Here is a 19,149-nt window from a genome sequence, read left to right as displayed (position 1 = left end):
GAGGTCAGGAAGTCTTGAACTCCTGACCTCAGGTGATTTGCCCACTTCAGCCCCCCAAAGTGCTGGGATTACAGGCATGAGCCACCATGCCTGGCCCCTGCTCCCACTCATGATGCTGTATAATCTGTTCCTCACATGTCAGCCAGGATAGTTTTTTCTTCTAAAACATCCATCAGAGCTTGTCACCTAGGACCGCAATGTCTTCCTCTTGTCCTTCAGATAAAATGCCACCTCCTTATCATGTCCCTGTATGATATCACTCCCTACTTCTCTCTGTGTCTTTCTCTTTGATAATTATCTCCTTGGCTCACTCCTTCAGGCACTTGGGACTTATTTCCATTCCTGGAACATACAAGTTTGTTCCCACTTTAGGGCGTTGGTACTTGCTGTCCTTTCTGCCTGGAATGCTCTGCCTTCATATCTTTGCAGAACTGCTTTTTTGTCATTAAATTCTTGGCTCCAAAGTCACCTCTTCTGTAAGGCTTTTCTTGGGCACCCAATCAAAATTATGCACCAACCCTTCTTCACCCCATGTTTCACTTTGTTACATTTTCTTGCTTTATTCTTTTCATAGCATGTATGGATATCTGATACTAACTTGTTCGTTTATTTGTTTACTGGTTGTTGCATTTCTTACAGACAAATGGAAGCTCCATATGATCAGAAAATGCTTCTGTCTTATGTGTCACTGTTTCTTCAATTCCTAGTGAATGCCTAGCATAAATGTACTGAATGAGTGAATCGGTGCTTTTTGTATAACTCTTAAAGAATAGGGCTGTTGGCTGGGCGCAGTGGCTCATGCCTGTAATCCCAGCACTTTGGGAGGCCGAAGCAGGTGGATCACCTGAGGCCAGGAGTTTGGGACCAGCCTGGCCAACATGGCGAAACCCCATCTCTACTAAAAATACAAAAATTAGCCGGGCATGGTGGCACATGCCTGTAATCCCAGCTACTTGGGAGGCTGAGGCATGAGAATTGCTTGAACTTGGGAGGTGGAGGTTGCAGTGAGCTGAGACCATGCCATTGTACTCCAGCCTGGGCAACAAGAACAAAACTCCATCTCAAAAAAAAAAAAAAATAAGGGTGTTTCATTACATGACTATTTTAGACCTGTTGCCTCTCAAAAAACTATTTGAGGAGTCTATTAAAATAGTCCCCTTAGCATCAGTCACGTTGCTGCTATTGAAATTCTATTAAAGAATAAGTATAGGATTTGGGGGCTGAAATATTTAGCATCAAATACAGCCTAGGCAGCCACAGGGTCCTAGGATATGCTAAAATTGCTGTTCAGTGTCTTGGAAAGATATTAGTTCAGAAAATATATGACATATAAGTATTTTCTACTAATAAAACATTTTTAAGATATTCTGCTTAAGAGATTAAAAAACACTATATTTTGGCCAGGTGTGGTGGCTCTTGCCTGTAATCCCAGTGCTTTGGGAGGCTAAGGCAGGTGGATCATGAGGTCAGGGTTTCAAGACCAGCCTGGCCAACATGGTGAAACCCCATCTTTACTAAAGATACAAAAAATTAGCCAGGCACAGTGGCACGGGCTTGTAATCCCAGCTACTCAGGAGGCTGAGACCGGAAAATCGCTTGAACCCAGGAGGTGGAGGTTGCAGTGAGCTGAGGTTGCACCCCCACCGCACTCTAGCCTGGGCAACAGGACCAGACTCCATCTCGAAAAAAAAAAAAGAAGAGAAAACCCACCACATTTCAATAAAACAAATGATGTTTACTGATTTCCAAGGCTCAGAACACCTGCATTTACTGACAAACAGAGCAAATTAAACAGCCAGAGGACCCAGATTCTAGTATTTTAGAATCCGAAACAGAAAAACAGAAAAATGTATTTAAACACAAAACATATATAGTTAATATAATAATAACAGTTAATGTTTATTGACTGTTTGCAGTGTCCAAGGCTCTTCACATGTATTAACTCATTTAATCCTCAAAACAACCCAATGAGATAGGCAGTGTATTACCCCTATTTTATAGAGGGGTAAACTGAGTCACAGAGAGGTTAATTAATGCTCACCGTTAGACACAGCTAATAAGTGGTAAACAGAAAATACGATGTGAGCAATGTCAATTAAATTCTTACAATCTATAGCATTTATTTTGGGGTGTGAGCAACTGGAATGGATGATTGTGAATAAGATATCTGTTTATATGTTAACATGTACTCAAAGTTTCTTGTGTTTAAAAAGTTAAATTGTGTGTTGTTTTGAGAATAAAACTAATTTTCATCCAAACAAACAATGTAAAAACTCTTAAGTCAAAGTCTAGCCTTAGCAGACTGACAGACTCTTTTAAACTAGAAGCTATAAAAAGGTTTTCTGGGCCGGGCACAGGGACTCACACCTGTAATCCCAGCACTTTGGGAGGCCGAGGTGGGCAGAGCACAAGGTCAGGGGTTTGAGACGAGCCTGACCAACATGGTGAAACCCCATCTCTACTAAAAATACAAAAATTAGCTGGGCGTGGTGGTGTGCACCTGTAATCCCAGCTACTCAGGAGGCTGAGGCAAGAGAATCGCTTGAACCCAGGAGGCGGAGGTTGCAGTGAGCTGAAATTGCACCACTACTCTCCAGCCTGGGCAACAGAGCAAAACTCTGTCTCAAAAAAAAAAAAAAAAAAAAAAAAAAAAAGAAGAAAAAGAAAAAAGAAAAAAGGTTTTCTGCCTCCCAGCACTGTTTTTGTTTGTGGGTTTGTTTGCTTTTGCCTTCAAGCATAGTACCATAGGACTGGGTCCTGCTTTGGAAGTGTCTCTAGGAACAAAAAGCAGACATTAGCCACAAATAAATTACAATTAAATGTGTAGCAAGATAAATTCAAACTTTCTTTGCTCGAAACCTTCTGTCCTTTTTAGTTTCTCTTGTGAAACACCTTTCTGCCTTTAAGGAAACAAGACGGTTCCCCAAAATAAAGAAACTCACCTATTCATTAAGCTTCCCTTGACTCAAGGCAGCCTATTTTACATGAGAAATATACCAAAATGTTTACAAAGTATCTATAAATAATTGACTAGATAAAACATGAAATAGTGATGTATTAGGAGGTCAGCTTTAGAGAACGCAGAGCAGTGAGCTACTGTGTTGCAGATTTGCTCCTTAGTTCAGCTAAAACCCAGGTTCTTGTTACTGGACCAGGAAAAGTCAGGCACATGGACACATAGAAGGGTGAGTAGAGCAGGGTTTTATTGGGCAAAAAGGAGAAAATAAACTCAGCAATGCGAGATGGAGTTTCTGGTAACTAGCCCCCACCACCTCCCAGATTGATTCCTGGGTCACCACATGAGCTGAAGAGAGCAGGCTCCTACACTTTGTAAGGCACGAATTCCTCCTGGCTCCACCCACTTCCCCCAGCGTGCACGTGGAGCTCCAGGCGCTCATCTGCACGAAAGCATCTGATGTAAACACCTGGGCGGGTTGGAGATTCTCTGAGGACCCCTTTTTTACTTGCCTAGGCATTTGGCTGTCTTACTACTACTAACCAAGAAGAAAGGAAACTACAGATTCAGAGGGAGGGCCATCACGGTGGGTCACAGTGATACTGATGAGTCTTGGGGAAAAAGATTCGTAGTTGGGCCTTGAACCAGAAGTAATATTGGAGATAACAGGAAAGAAGAGACAATGAAAACTCTTTAAGTAAGAAAACAAGGAAGTAGGAAAGAATCTATCTGTGAAACAGTGAGTAGAAGAGTTTGGCTGTCACCAATGTTTGTGTAAGTGTGGTAGTAGTAACAAAACAAGCTCACTGTGACATTTTTAGGTCAGACTGTGAAGAATCTTAGATTTTGTGCAAAGTGGTTTGATTTTATCCTGTTGTGCCTGAGAACTGAAGACTTGAGTTGGGCAGTGATATGTTCAAAGGGATGCTCGAGAAAAACTTATCCAGTGTGAACCTGTAAACACCCAATGGGTTCATCTTGCTTTCTGCCCAGATAGATGTATCAAGACAGGGGAACTGCAATAGAAAAAGGGTTTAATACACACAGAGCTGGCTAAATGGGAAACCGGAGTTTTATTATCACTCAAATCAACCTCCCTGAAAATTCCAAGGCTAGGGATTTTCAAGGATAGTTTGATGCATAGGAGGGTAGGGAATGGGTGCTGCTGATTTGTTGGGGCTGTAATCATCTGGGTGTGGAAAACAGTCTTAATGTATTGAATCCAGTTCTGGATGGGGACCACAGAGGAGTCACTGGTACAGGTGGGCCTCAAAAGACATCTCAAAAGGCCAATCTTATGTTCTACAATAGTGACGTTACTTACAGGACTCATTGGGGTAGTTGTAAATCTTGTGACCTCTAGAATAGTGGCTGGTAATCATTGAACTATGCCTACATCTTAGCAGAATATGGGTCCCTTTCATCCTCCTAACCTGGTGGCCTTTCATTAGTTTTACAAAGGTGGTTTAGTTTTTGGGAAGGGCTATTATCATTTCTCCCAAAGTTAGCTTGGCTCACACCCAGGAATGACCAAAGGCAGTTTGGAGGTTAAAGGTAAGATGGAGTTGGTTAGGTCAGATCCCTTTCACTGTCATAATTTTCTCCCTGTCATAATTTTGGCAAAGGCTATTTCAGATCTTCAAGATACAGGGAAGTGAAGAGGCAGAAGGGCAAGTGAAGATGTAAGAGACTATCTAAACACAGCTTCTTTTTCTGATGAAGAGCTATAGCTAGTCTATAGATGAGGCCAGGAGAGTTTTACAAACATGCTTTTATTGCATTTCCTGTTTAAAAACTAAAATGCACATGATAAGCTCTTCAACAGAAAATCTTGTCAGGAATGTTTCTGGAATATCTCCAGAAACCAACCACAACCACTATCACCATTTCCCCCTCTACCATCTTGTTTCTTCACTGTCACCATCAATTCTCAAGTGGCTTATTTCAATTGATCTCTTTTCCCCACTCCATCTCTACCATACCATATTCTCCACAAACGAGCCAGAATGATACTTCTGAAATTTAAGTCAGTCAATATCACTCCTCTGCTCAGAACCCTCCACAGGGCTCCCGTTCACACAGAACACGACTCCCAATCCTGAGCTTGGCCTCAGCGCTGCCTCTCTGCCTCATTATTCTCCCCTCTCCCCACCCCACTCACTCTGCTCCAGTTACCCTGTCTTCCTTGCATACCTATGTGTTCCTGCTTCAGCGCCTTTGTATTTGCCATTCCCTCTGTCAGAACTCCCTTCCTGAGGTTTATTTGCCTGGCTAACTCCCTCCCTTCCCACAGGGGTCTACTCAAATGTAATCATAGAACTTTTCCCTGACCACCCTGTATCAAATAACACTAACTTTTATCACTTCTTTCCCCTTTCCCTTTTTAAAAACACCTCCTTTTATCAGTTGACTATTTTCTTCCCTGGCAGAAAATCAGCTGCAAGAGGGCAGAGACTTTGTTTAGTTGTTTGTTTGTGACTGTATCCCTAGTTCTGAGAGCAGGGACTGAGAGTGATGCTCCAAAAATGCTTGTTATTAAATTATTTAATCTCTGGATGCCTTGGAGAGTCAGAGAAAGCCTCTCTGTCTTCCAAGGCTCCCTAACACTTGGTCTCTCTGACAATGTTCTGCTGTTGTTCTGGATGAGGGAGAAACCCAAAGTCGAGAAACACTGGCCTCTGTAAAGAAGCCAGTAGAAACATCAGACAATCACAGGCATTTGCCAAACTTGTACTGCCTCCTCAACTTAGATGCTAGTTATTGTTGAACGGAAAAGTTGCAGTTAAATGGCAATAACATACAATTCCGCTATACCAGAGAGTGCAGGATGCTCATCAAAGTCCATGTTCTCTTCTTGCAGATACCTAAATAGATTATGTTTCTCAGCCCTCTTGCAGTTAGGTGGGGCTAACAGAAAGTGGCTGAAAGCAGGAAATGCAAATCAAAACCACAATGTGATACCAGCTTACTCCTGCAAGAATGGCCATAATCAAAAAAATCAAAAAATAATGGATGTTGGCATGGATGTGGTGAAAAGGGAACACTTCTACACTGCTGTGGGAATGTAAACTAGAACAACCACTGTGGAAAACAGTGTGAAGATTCCTTAAAGAACTAAAAGTAGAACTACCATTTGATCCAGCAATCCCACTACTGGGTATCTACCCAGAGGAAAAGATATCATTATACAAAAAAGATGCTTGCACACAGGTTTATAGCAGCACAATTCACAATTGCAAAAATATAGAACCAGCCCAAATGCCCATCAATCAACGAGCAGATAAACTGTGATATATACACATATGTATGTATATACATTACATATATACATGTATACATGCATACATATATGTATCTATACATATAACATATATACATAGATGTATACACATAACATATATACACATATGTATATATACATACAACATATATACATATGTGTATATACATATAACATATATACATATATGTTATATATATACATGGAATACTACTCTTTCTCTCTCTATATATATAGAATACTACTCAGTCATAAAAAGGAATGAGTTAACAGCATTCAAAGCAACTTGGATGGGACTGGATAATTTTATTATAAGCGAAGTAACTCAGGAATGGAAAACCAAACATTGGATATTGTCACTCGTAAGTGGGAGCTAAGCTATGAGGATGCAAAGCCATAAGAATGATACAATGGACTTCGGGGGAATTGGTGGGAAAGGGTGGGAAGAGGGTAAGGAATAAAAGGCTACAAATGGGGTTCCGTGTATACTACTTGGGTAATGTGTGCACCAAAATCTCACAAATCACCACTGAAGAACTTAACTCGTGTAACCAGATACCACCTGTTCCCCCAAAACCTGCAGAAATTTAAACAAACAAACAAATAAACCAAAAAAACCTTATGTTTACTGAGCTATTATGTACTTACTAAACATCTAATAAATTTTAATTAAAATTTAAAAAAAGAAAGTGGCTAAAAGCACTATGTGCCCCTTCCAGGTCTGGCCTATTAAAGAAAGCAAAGCAAACCAAGAAAGCAAAGCAAGCCAAATGACACAAAGCAAAACAAAACAGAAACCTTTTCTCCACATAATCTTCCAGGCTCTTTCTCTTTCTATCTGCTAGATACTGATGCTCCAGGAGACCTTGGAATCCACATGTTGAAGCTGGCACAGTATCTATTTAATATCTGCTTGGGTCTCTGAATGACAGCATGGAGCATATTATTTAATTTAGCCATAGAAAGAATTGAAGTGCTGATATATGCTACAACATGGATCAACCTTGAAAACAAATCTAGGTGAAAGAAGCCAGTCACACAAAAAAATCACATACTATATGATTCTATTCATATCAATGTCCCACAATAGAGAAATCTATAAAGATAAAGCATAGATTAGTGGTTGCTTAGGGTTGGGGTAGGGAGGATGGGAGTACAGGGAAGGGAAGGAGATAGCTAAAGGATTTGTGGTTTTTTTCTTAAGGTGATAAAAATGTTTTAAAACTGACCATGATAATGGTTGCACAAGTCTGTGAATATTCTAAACAACCATTGAATTGTACACTTTAAATGGGTTAATATATAATTTATAATATGTGAATTATATCTCATTAAAGCTGTTTTTATTTTTATTTTAGTTTTTGAGAGTCACTCTGTTGCCAGGCTGTAGTACAGTGGTGCGATCTCAGCTCCCTGTAACCTCTGCCTCCAGGGTTCAAGCGATTCTCCTGCCTCGCCTCCCGAGTAGTTGGGATTACAGGCACGCACCACCAGGCCTGGCTAATATTTTTGTTTTTTTAGTAGCGACAGGGTTTCATGTTGGCCAGGCTGGTCTCGAACTCCTGACCTCAGGCAATCCAGACACCTCGGCCTCATACAATGCTGGGATTACAGGTGTGAGCCACCGTGCCTAGCCTAAAGTTGTTGTTAAAAAGTCCTTTACGTGGCTTCATGTCTCTGCTTGCTCTGTCCCCTGGGTCTTTGCTACCACCTCAAAGGATTTAAGCATGCCAGAAAAGAAAGTTTAAACTACACTGAAGAAAAGGAAAAAAAAATCAAACACAAAATCTTGATTCTTAGAAGTAGTAATTCACAAAGAAGGCCAGGTGCGGTGGCTCATGCCTGTATTCCCAGCACTTTGGGGGGCCGAGGAGGGCAGATCACCAGAGGTCAGAAGTTCGAGAACAACCTGGCCAACATGGTGAAACCCCGTTTCTACTAAAAATACAAAAATTAGCCAGGCATGGTGGCACGCGCCTGTAGTCTCAGTTACTCAGGAGGCTAAGGCAGGACAATCACTTGATCCCGGGAGGCGGAGGTTGCAGTGAGCTGAGATCGCGCCACTGCCCTCCAGCGTGGGTGACAGAGTGAGACTCCGTCTCAAAAATAATAATAATGATAGTAATAATTGACAAAGGAAAAATTTTAATCTTTCAATATAATTTACCCTGAAAATTATGTAGGTAAATCATGAATATTTACTTTCATAAAGCTTTAATTTTCTCCCTTAATTCCTGCATTGTTTTCTACTACTCAGAAATAATCCCCTAAGCCTATTACCCTACTTAAAAAAGATTAATTGTAATTATATAACTTCTGAAAAGGACCTTTGGGAAATATTGTTTTAATATTTTGGGAAATATTGTTATTTTAAAGTCAATCAGAAGATTTTCTATACTTTCCACCCATTATAAATTTGTTGTAATGTGTAAGGCAATATTAACGTCTTCATTTTTTTTAGCTAACACAATTGACATTGCCATGACAACTTACCAGTGGAAGGTAAATTTTTAAAATTCTCCTACTATTTTATTTGTAACATTTAGCTTTTAATGCTTGGTTCTGCAGTTTGGATGACAATATAATAGGTTTAAAAGGTTTTTATTCATAAAACATGGATTTCTAAAGTGAAGTAAGCCATCTGTCAATTTGATTTGAAAAAAGCAAGAATTAGAGTAATTGCATTAAGCTTGTATTTTTGCCATGAATATATGAATTTTTCACTTTCCTTTGTTTCATTTGAAAAAACTCACACATGAACAAAATGAGCAACAGTCTTTTTCTTTGTAGGTATCAGCGAATGAAATCAAACAATATTTACCACACATATTGGAACAAAGAACATCAAGTAATGTAATCAATAAAAGAGAAAATCTCTTAGAAGAAAAGAAGAATCAATGTAAAATAAAAGGAATTCAAAATAAAGATATCTTGAGAAATAAGAATCATTGTAAGTAGAATATCTTTTCACATGTAAATTTAAAATGACTACATGCAATATAAAATCAAATTTTAGAGCTGCTTTCTGAGAAGTCTTAGGATATAGTCATAAATATTTATACACACAAAAGCATTAAATTCTGCAGGCTTCTACCTTTGTTTTATTTTATTTTATTTTATTTTTTTGAGACAGGGTCTCACTCTGTTATCCAGGCTGGAGTGCAGCTGCATGATCTTGGCTCGCTACAACCTCCACACCTTGGGCTCAAGAAATACTCCTGTCGGGCCGCGCGAGGTGGCTCACACCTGTAATCCCAGCACTTCCGGAGGCTGGGGCGGGCGGATCATGAGGTCAGGAGATTGAGACCATCCTGGCTACCACGGTGAAACCCCATCTCTACTAAAAATACAAAAATTAGCCTGGCATGGTGGCAGGCGCCTGTAGTCCCAGCTACTTGGGAGGCTGAGGCAGGAGGATGGCATGAACCCGGGTGGCAGAGCTTGCAGTGAGCCGAGATCTCGCCACTGCACTCCAGCCTGGGTGACAGAGACAGAGACTATGTCAAAAAAAAAAAAAAAAGAGAGAGAGAGAGAGAGAGAGACTCCTGTCTCAGCCTCCTGAGTAGCTGGGACTACAGGCACGTGCCACCACGCCCAACTAATTTTTTAAATTTTTAGTAGAGATGAGGGCTTGCTATGTTGCCCAGGCTGTTACCCAATATTTTAGATTCAGAATTTGAACTGACAACAATAAGGAAGGTTGATCATCAGAAAATGTGTTCTTCTGACACAAGTAAATACAGAAAAGTGATCACTGCTAACAAGAGCAATAGACAGAAATTGAGAACCATGGGTTATGAACCATGGGTTATGGAGGAGAAAGAGAATAGTTTTGGGGCTGGATGAACTCATTGATGTTAGTCTCTTGTTTCTGAGAGTCCGGCTTTGACAAGGATTTTCACGTTTTTAAATCTTAATATTTAAGCGTATTTTTTCCTCACATTTAGCTCCAAAAGACTGGTTCACTGCCCATTTGAAGAATTGGCTCTAGATATGACTTCGAAATGTTGACATGCTTAGCTAACTGAAGTTAGGGATTTGGCAGGAAACAAATGGCACATTTAAATTGAGTCATTTGAGAAGAGTTTAATAAAGAGACTATTTCTAAAGGCGTAGACAGGATATAGGGGAACCACAAAGTTCCCCCTGGGGCGAGTAGCAGGACTGGCATTACCACCCCATGGCCCTGAAGTGCCACAGGGCAGTGGTGGCTACCAGAGGTATGTGGAGAAGGCTCTGTGACAGAACTATGGCCTCAAGTCAAGGACAAAGCCAGCCTGCAGAGACCCAGATTGAGGAGGCAAGGAAGAAACAGCCCCACCTCATTTCCTGCTTACCCTTCATACCTCCTGCTAGTGATGCTTTTCAACCAAATCTCTTCAGAAGCAGAAAGGAAAGGGAGTCCATTGATGCGATGTGGTCCTTATGGGTTAGAGTCCCATGGCACAGAACAAGATGGAGTGGGATCTAGAACGGCAATCAAAAGGCCGGCGGTCATGGCCTATGCCTGTCATCCCAGCACTTCAGGGAGCTGAGGTGGGAGGATTGCCTAAGCTCAGGAGTTTGAGACCAGCCTGGCCAATATGGTGAAACCTTGTATCTACCAAAAATACAAAAATTAGCTGGGCATGGTGGCATGTGCCTGTAATCCCAGATACTTGGGAGGCTGAGGCAGGAAGATCACTTGAGGCCAGGAGGCGGAGGCTGCAGTGAGCTGAGATTGCACCACAGCACTCTAGCCTGGGTGACAGAAGGAGACCCTGTCTCAAAAAAAAAAAAAAAAAAAAACCAAAAAAGGCCGGGCACGGTGGCTTACGTCTATAATCCCAGCATTTTGGAAGGCCGAGGTGGGCGGATCACGAGGTCAGGAGATCGATACCATGTTGGCTAACACGGCGAAACCCCGTCTCTACTAAAAATACAAAAAACTAGCCGGGCGAGGTGGCGGGCGCCTGTAGTCCCAGCTACTCGGGAGGCTGAGACGGGAGAATGGCATGAACCAGGGAGGCGGAGCTTGCAGTGAGCCGAGATCGCGCCACTGCACTCCAGCCTGGGCGACAGAGAGAGACTCCGTTCCCCTAAAAAAAAAAAAAAAAAAAAGGCAAAGGCAATTAGAAGATATCCAACACACCTGGCTTTCCAGACCGGGGAGATTAGATGGCATGAACTAAAAGGATAAACAGCTTTTAGTGGCACACAGTGGAAGCATAGTTAGTAAAATAAAGTTTCAGACTCTTATAGTGAAAAGGAACGTTACAGGTCCTCACCTAAAAGTACTAAGTCAGTGTAGAAGTCAGGGTTCAACCAGAAAACAAAACAAAACAAAAAACAGGAGGAGATGTCTATACTTAGCAATTTATTGTAAGAGATTGGCGTATGCGATTGTGGGGCTGGCGGGGCAAGTCCCATATGTAAAGAGCAGGCTATCAGGGAGAACAGGCTGGAACTCTTGGGCATGAGTTGAAGCTGCTCTCCACAGGCGGAATTTTTTTCTTCCTCAGAGAAGCCGCAGCTCCATTCTTAGGTCTTTGCAACTGATGGATTCAGGCCAACCCAAATTATCTAGAATCATCTCCTTTTGATGGGTTTTAATCATAGCTACAAAACAGCATCACAGCAACAACCAGATTCCTGTTTGAATAACTAAGGATGATAGCCAAGCCAAACTGACACATGAAATTGACCAACACAACCAGGTGTCTCCTAATCCTTATGTGTTTGTCTACATTTTTGAATTTAAGTGTAATATTTTACATTTATGTGTATTAAACTTCACTGTGCATAATTTACATTAACAGGCAGTTTATATTTATGTGGATTAAACTTCATTCTGGACCATTATTCCAGCCTATTGATTGCATTAACGAATTCATTAGTTATTCTCTCCTAGCTTTCTGTCATTCGAAATTTTGACAAGCATATCACTTCCAATCTTTTACACATGTTCTTGTTAGAGAAGTTAGCAAGATGGGCCAAATTTAGCACCTAGGACCCACAATAATACACCATAAATCTTTAGAGTTTTATTGGTGACTGGGTATCTTATTAGTGGGTGGGCAAATGTAATTGTTTGGTCAGGAATATCTAACCAAATACACATAAGATAAAAATCTGCATGTGATGCAGGTGAAAAAATTGTATTTACCAGAATGTCTTATACGGTGTGCATTGCCTTTGTATGGCAGTGTGCCAAGGGCCTGGTGTCATGTCTTAACAAGCATTCTTGGCTGGTAAACACCCCCTCCTGCTCTCCCACCTCCCTGCAACACAGAAGCCTGGTGTCAGCTGATGCCAAGTCTTCAAGGATGGAAAGACATTGCCCTGCAGAACCAGGGAGAGGAATGTTGACATTTTGTTTTTGAAACAGCAGATATGAGGAGCAAGAAAGATGGTGATTGGCTGCACTAAATTGAAAAGTTAGTGAAACTTAAAAGTTGGGGGATTCCAACTGATATTTTTAAGTCAGCAATGTCTAAGATGATCATTAAAAATTGTTTTTGTTCCTGGGATAACTCATCTTCTCTTTCTGTGCTACGAAATCATAGATAAAATTCGTATTCCTCATAAATGTTTTGTAAGAGTAAATATCCTTTTGAGACAACTCAAGGAGATATTAAGTTTCACTGTGGGTCCATGAGACACAGCTTGGGAACAGTACTTATTTAACTAGGAGTTGACAAAGTAGACGAAGCTGTGGAAAAGCTACCTTCCCTGGAGGAGAGTTTGAACTTCATAAACTGCGGAATGAAACAAGAATATGCGTTGCACATGATTATCAGACTGTCTCAGAACCTTATTGAAGTCTATTCTTATTTAGTTCCCATTTAAACATTTTGTGCACAGGATATGTGTGAGATATAGGTATTCTATAAATGCTATTCCACAGACCTACCAGTCCTTCACAAAAGAGAAATGGGATTTAACTTATTCTCAAACATTCTTTCTAATTCTTAGTGATTATTCTTAATGGAATGCTCACAAAACACATATAATAATCTGTTCTAAAAATTAGAGATTAACATCATTATAGTTCCAGAATATAAATAAATTTCTCTACATTTTAAAAATGGAGAAAACTGGCCGGGCGCAGTGGCTCAAGCCTGTAATCCCAGCACTTTGGGAGGCCCAGGCGGGCGGATCACGAGGTCAGGAGATCGAGACCATACTGGCTAACACGGTGAAACCCCGTCTCTACTAAAAAAAATACAAAAAACTAGCCGGGCGAGGTGGCGGGCGCCTGTAGCCCCAGCTACTCGGGAGGCTGAGGCAGGAGAATGGCGTGAACTCGGGAGGCGGAGTTTGCAGTGAGCCGAGATCCAGCCACTGCACTCCAGCCTGGGCAGCAGAGCGAGACTCCGTTTCAAAAAAAAAAAATAGAGAAAACTATTTACCCATTCTTGGAATTTTGCCACTTATCTCTTTACCCAGAATTTCTCACATATAACAAATAGCATTTATACCCCCATAGCTTAAAGGCAAGATCTGTGCCTGGCACTGTATCTGTTGCATAGTTGGAATGAAGAAATATTTGCTGAATTACATTGAGTTGAATTCTTTTTGTAGAGAGCCAGGATGTAAACTAGATCTTCTAACTCCAAATTTAGCATTCTCTGTATGCTATATTAGAATATAGTGCTACATAAAAATAATAAGGCTTAACTTTTTTAGAGTACATTTGGATAGTATTTTATAGATGAACACGATGCTTTCCCATCCATTACCTTTTTTAAAATGGCATGTTCACTTTTCCTCAGGGTATTTTAACACCATAACTTCAACAACTAATTCTTCCATATGAGTTAGAATGAAGTCTAAAAGAATAATTATTTGTATTAAACTGTTAGCAAGACAAATGAATAACAAATCATGCAGTAGGAACAGTGGAACCTATTCCTGCAGGCCACTGGGACACTACAGGTCATGTCCTTCCTGGCACCCCTTAGAATTAATCATCATTAATTTTGATGATCGTACCCAATAACCACTGTGCTCTAGGTTGAAGGGAGGTATCTTGGAACCTTGTCTTAAGTCAGTCTTGGCATTCCTTTCTGCTGCTTCTGGGGCCTATTACCAGCTAGGCTAAATTTAATATTTGCATTCCATTTTATTGATTATTTTTCGGTATATTTGGAATGGACACTGTGGAGTGCTGCTCTTCAGACCCCCTTCAACAAGGAACTAGCTGCCCAATTGCTGGGAGTACAGTCCGTAGACAGCCTTTGGCAGTCAGTCTCTGAAGGGACTGTTTTCAGGTACAGAGAGCTGCATAGCTGAGGTCATGCCTCCTTCCTGGGGCAGCTCACTTCCAATGGCCAATTGATACAGGAGTATGCAGGCAGGATCATCTAACCCTAACCTGAGACAACCCTTTAGCAGGCCATTTTAGCTCCACAGAGCTCCACCTGTGGGGTCAGCCAGGTGTTTCTCTTGCAGCCAAGTGAGCCTGCGTCACAGTTTCTCCCTCTGCCCAGTCCAACTTCTTCTTTAGATGTGGTTCTGAAGGTCACTTCTTAACAAAAACCCTGACTCCTATGGTCTGCTTATCAAGGAACCCAACCTGCTCACCATTTAATACCTTTCCTAGTATTTACTAAAAGTTTTTCTTTAAATCAGCCCACAGTTTTATGTATGTGAATTGATTTTAAAAGAAGACTTCTAAAGATCTCTCATTCTAGCAAAATGGTGGGTTGATCCAAAAGGAAAATCCTCTTGCTACAAATACCTAAAAATGATGCCTAAAGTATGCCATAGCAAGTATGTAGTTGATGTTTTGGGGAGTTGTAGTCAGACCTGGTAAAGGCTAAACCTTTTATTTTAAGTCCCAGATTGGGGAAGGAAAAAGGACATTAGGACTTTTGAGAAGGGAATTGGAACGAAGAGCTATGAAGAAAGCTAGGAGTTTCATGAAGATGTTCAGACAGCAAAAGAGAAGATTAGGGAAAACCAACCAACAAACCAATCACCACCCGCCATAGTAGGCAAATATCAAGGAAACTTGTTCTCTATTGAAGTTCTCACAGGGAAAAACCTCTCCCTGGTGAAACCTTCACCACAGCCCTGAGCCTCATACAGATTTGGATTTGAATTTATGCCACCTGATTTTTTCAGTGAAAACTTCTAAACCAATATAAAATTTTTCTTCAGTTGATAAAATAATGACTCTGGAAACCTGACAGAAGCAACACAAACTCACTCTGGAGAAACAATCTCACAGTTCCCGCAAATGAAGCCTTACTAGGGAGAAACTCACAAGAAAATTTTAGAAAATACACAAGTGAAAAAAATCCACTCAGTGAGTCAGCGTACATGCACACTGACTGCACACACACAATAAGAGGCACAGCACCCCAAGTATTTCTGGGGGGATGGAGATAGAGTCTCACTCTGTCACCCAGGCTGGAGTGCAGTGGTGCAATCTCGGCTCACTGCAGTCTCCGTCTCCCGGGTTCAAGCGATTGTCCTACTTTAGCCTCCTGAGTAGCTGAGATTACAGGTGCGCACCACTATGCCCAGCTAATTTTTATATTTTTAGTAGAGATGGGATCTCACCAGGCTGGCCAGGCTGGTCTCAAACTCCTGACCTCAGGTGATCTGCCTGCCTCAGCCTCCCAAAGTGCTGGGATTACAGGTGTGAGCCACCGTGCCCAGCGAGCACCTCAAGACTTGATAGAGTAGGACAACCTGAAAAAGTCTACAGAATAAATGTATTTTAAAATGGTTAAGAAAGCATAAAAACAAGGCATCCTGACAAAGGAATAAGCAGCCATGTAAAATAACACACTAGAGTTAAGAAAAATGAAACGCCTGTAACCCTAACAGTCTGGGAGGCCAATGTGGGAGGATCACTTAAGTCCAAGGATTAGAGAACAGCCTGGGCAATACAGTGAGAGTCTGTCTCTATGAAAAAAGGAAATTAGCCAAGCATAGTGACACATACGAGTAGTCCCAGCTCCTTGGAAGGCTGCGGTGGGAGGATCTCTTCAGCCCAGGAGTTTGAGATTACAGTGGGCTATGATCACACCACTGCACTCTGTCCTAGGCAACAGAGTGAGACCATGTCTCTAAAAAAAAAAAAAAAAAAAAAAAAAAAAAGCATATTCATTCACATTAAAAATCAAAGGATAGCTTAAGAAGATCAGATACAGTAGAAGAGAACATTAACAAATTACCAAAAAAATCAGAAGAAATTGTCTTGAATGAGGTCCAAAAAAAAAAAAACAAAAAAAAAAGTTAAAGAACAGGTGCTCTTAGACTGAAAGAAAAATACCATACTTGAATACCTGCTGTTTGTAAGAAACATACTTAAAATATGACGCACAAAAACTGAGGTTAACTGGATGGAAATGATATCCCAGGCAACACTAATTAAAAGAATGCTCATATTAACTTCAGACAAAATAGACTTCAAGGTAAAGTCAATAATAGGGAGAAAAAGAGAATCACCATGCAATGTTCAAAGGAACAATCACAAGGAAGTTGTGATAATTCTAAGCATGTATCCATCAACATAACCTCAAAATATAAAAATGAAAAATTGACAGTCTTGCAATAGGAAATGAACAAATCCACAATTGTTGAAGATTTTTTAACATCTCTTAGAAACTGGTAGATTCAGCAAACAAAAAATTACTAAAAATCAAAAAGATTTGAACATATAAAGCTCAATTTAATAATATATGGGATTTAATTCAATAATTAAAGAATATATATTTGTTTGTTTGTTTGTTTACTGAGGAAGAGTCTCACTCTGTCGCCAAGGCTGGAGTGCAGTGGCACAATCTCGGCCCACTGCAAATTCCACCTGCCGGGTTCAAGCAATTCTTGTGCCGAGTAGCCAGGATTACAGGCACGTGCCACTATGCTCAGCTAATTTTTGTATTATTAGTATAACTGGGGTTTCCCCATGTAGCCCAGGCTGGTTCAAGTGATTCACCTACCTTGGCCTCCCAAAGTGCTGGGATTACAGGTGTGAGCTCCTGCACTCAGCCAAGAATATATAATCTTTTCAAGTAAAGAAATGGAACCTGTATAAAAAGACCACAAAACAAGTTTCAACATAAACCAGAGATTCTGCTCGGCTCTCTGATCCCAATGCAATAAAATTACAAGCCATAAGGAGACAATTTTTTAAAATCCTTTTATGTCTGGAAAGTGTGATAAACACTTCTAAACATTGTTTGAATAAGTTAGAACAGAAATTTGAAAATATTTATAATTGATAAATACTCCATAAAAATTGTAGAATGCCACCAAAACAGTAACTAGAGAGAAATGTATTGTTTCAAATTCATATACCATATTTGTGTCAAATTTAAGATGTCAAAAGTTATAAGATACACCATTGTTTTACGGCCACTAAGAAATAAAAGTGCTGCTGATTAAATATGATATCCTGGTGGTGGCCTGTAGCCATTGTCTAACAGACGCTGGGATGTAACAGCCCAGCCCTGTTGCCTGTGGGAAAGGAGTAACCCTGTAGTGCCATCCACCCTACAAAGCTCTAAACCTCTCCTGAACCTCTATACTTGCTTGGTTCCTTCCTATGCCCTGTGCTGCGTTTCTCAGTCTTGGATATGTTTCACTACAAAATCTAAAACCTTAATACATAAATTTAAAAACAAATCAATCAATACTATCTAGAAAAATAAAAGGAAAAACTACATTCCATTATTTTGAATCTCAAGTTATATTTACATCACAAACCACATAAAGGATCATATAGAGCTAAAAAAATTAACAAGTGAGTGAGGTGAATATCTTAGTCTGACTAAAAATCAGGTGCTTTCATCATTAAAATGATACAAAGATAAAAATGGGAAATTCTTTTCCTCTGCAGAAAATCTAGCCTACACAGACACTGCATACTTTTTTTAAAATCTAATTTCAATTGTACTTAATATAAACCAGCTTCAGCTTCAGATTTTCTGAATAATGTATCAGAAGAGTTCTTCACATTTGCCCTTATGTGTGTCAGGAAGATACAATCCTAGATGTGGAGGAAGAATAACGATCCATTACTAAAAATAACACTTCAGCCAAGAAAGAATGATTCAGCAAAGAGTTTAGTCAAAGATGCAATCGACTCAAATATGTTTGAATAAGAGCAAATATATTTACAATAATCAAGTTTACTTGCAATCTCCAGATCATTGTCAAACATAAATAACTCCAGTCATATTGTGAGAAATGGTGAACAAATTGTATTAAAAATAGAAAGAAAATCTCTCTTCAAATATCTACTCAACAAAATTTGAAATAACAGGAATTGTGTTCTTATTTATTATATAATTATTCATTATTGTATATTTGTTACAAGGACTTCATTCATTTTCAAAAACTTTTAATTTAGCAGAAAGAAATATGGTTCATGAAACAAGTGAAGAATCAAAAGCAAAATCGATTATGTTGGAATAAGAGCTGAAACTTAAAAAGCACTTAGATACTCGACAGGTTTCAGTTCTTGTACTTAATTTTCTCACTGCTTTTGAGAAGAAGGGGCTATTATAATTCCCATTTTACAATGAGGTGATGTAGGCACTGAGAGGTTAAATAATCTTCCCAAGGCTGTATAGTTGGTACCTAGCAAATGACATTCCAAATCTAGACAGTCTGACTCGAGTCTGTGCTCCTACTGCTTCTCAAAGCTACAAACACGCAGAATCATGCAATAGAGAACATAAGTTAATATCAACGGATGAAAAATTTGAAAAATGGGTCCATAAATACATTTTTTTTGCTTTAAAATAAATTTATTGCAAGTCGTTACAAGTATTTTAAGCAATGGGTTGTTTATTGAAAATAATACTTTATTTACCTGACATTATTGAAAGTGTTTCCTGTAAATCATTTTTCCCATTAGGTGAGTCATATCCATTTTTATTTTGACTGTTTCTGCGCTTGGCCCTGAACACTC

General features: G+C 39.9%; 1 protein-coding gene across 1 annotated transcript in view; it reads left to right on the top strand.

The window, feature by feature from the left end:
* The window catches only part of LOC105466821 (protein sel-1 homolog 2-like), a 150,342-nt gene that overhangs the window by 63,043 nt on the left and 68,150 nt on the right, over nt 1-19,149 (top strand). Inside the window, exons 3-4 of the mRNA XM_071079852.1 lie at nt 8,698-8,738; nt 9,027-9,186. Coding sequence (XP_070935953.1) covers nt 8,698-8,738; nt 9,027-9,186 — 201 coding nt within the window. The remainder of the gene's footprint in view (nt 1-8,697; nt 8,739-9,026; nt 9,187-19,149) is intronic.

The sequence above is a fragment of the Macaca nemestrina genome, chromosome 15, assembly GCF_043159975.1.
Source record: "Macaca nemestrina isolate mMacNem1 chromosome 15, mMacNem.hap1, whole genome shotgun sequence".
NCBI classification, from domain to species: domain Eukaryota; kingdom Metazoa; phylum Chordata; class Mammalia; order Primates; family Cercopithecidae; genus Macaca; species Macaca nemestrina.
This window is presented reverse-complemented; position numbering and strand designations above follow the sequence as displayed.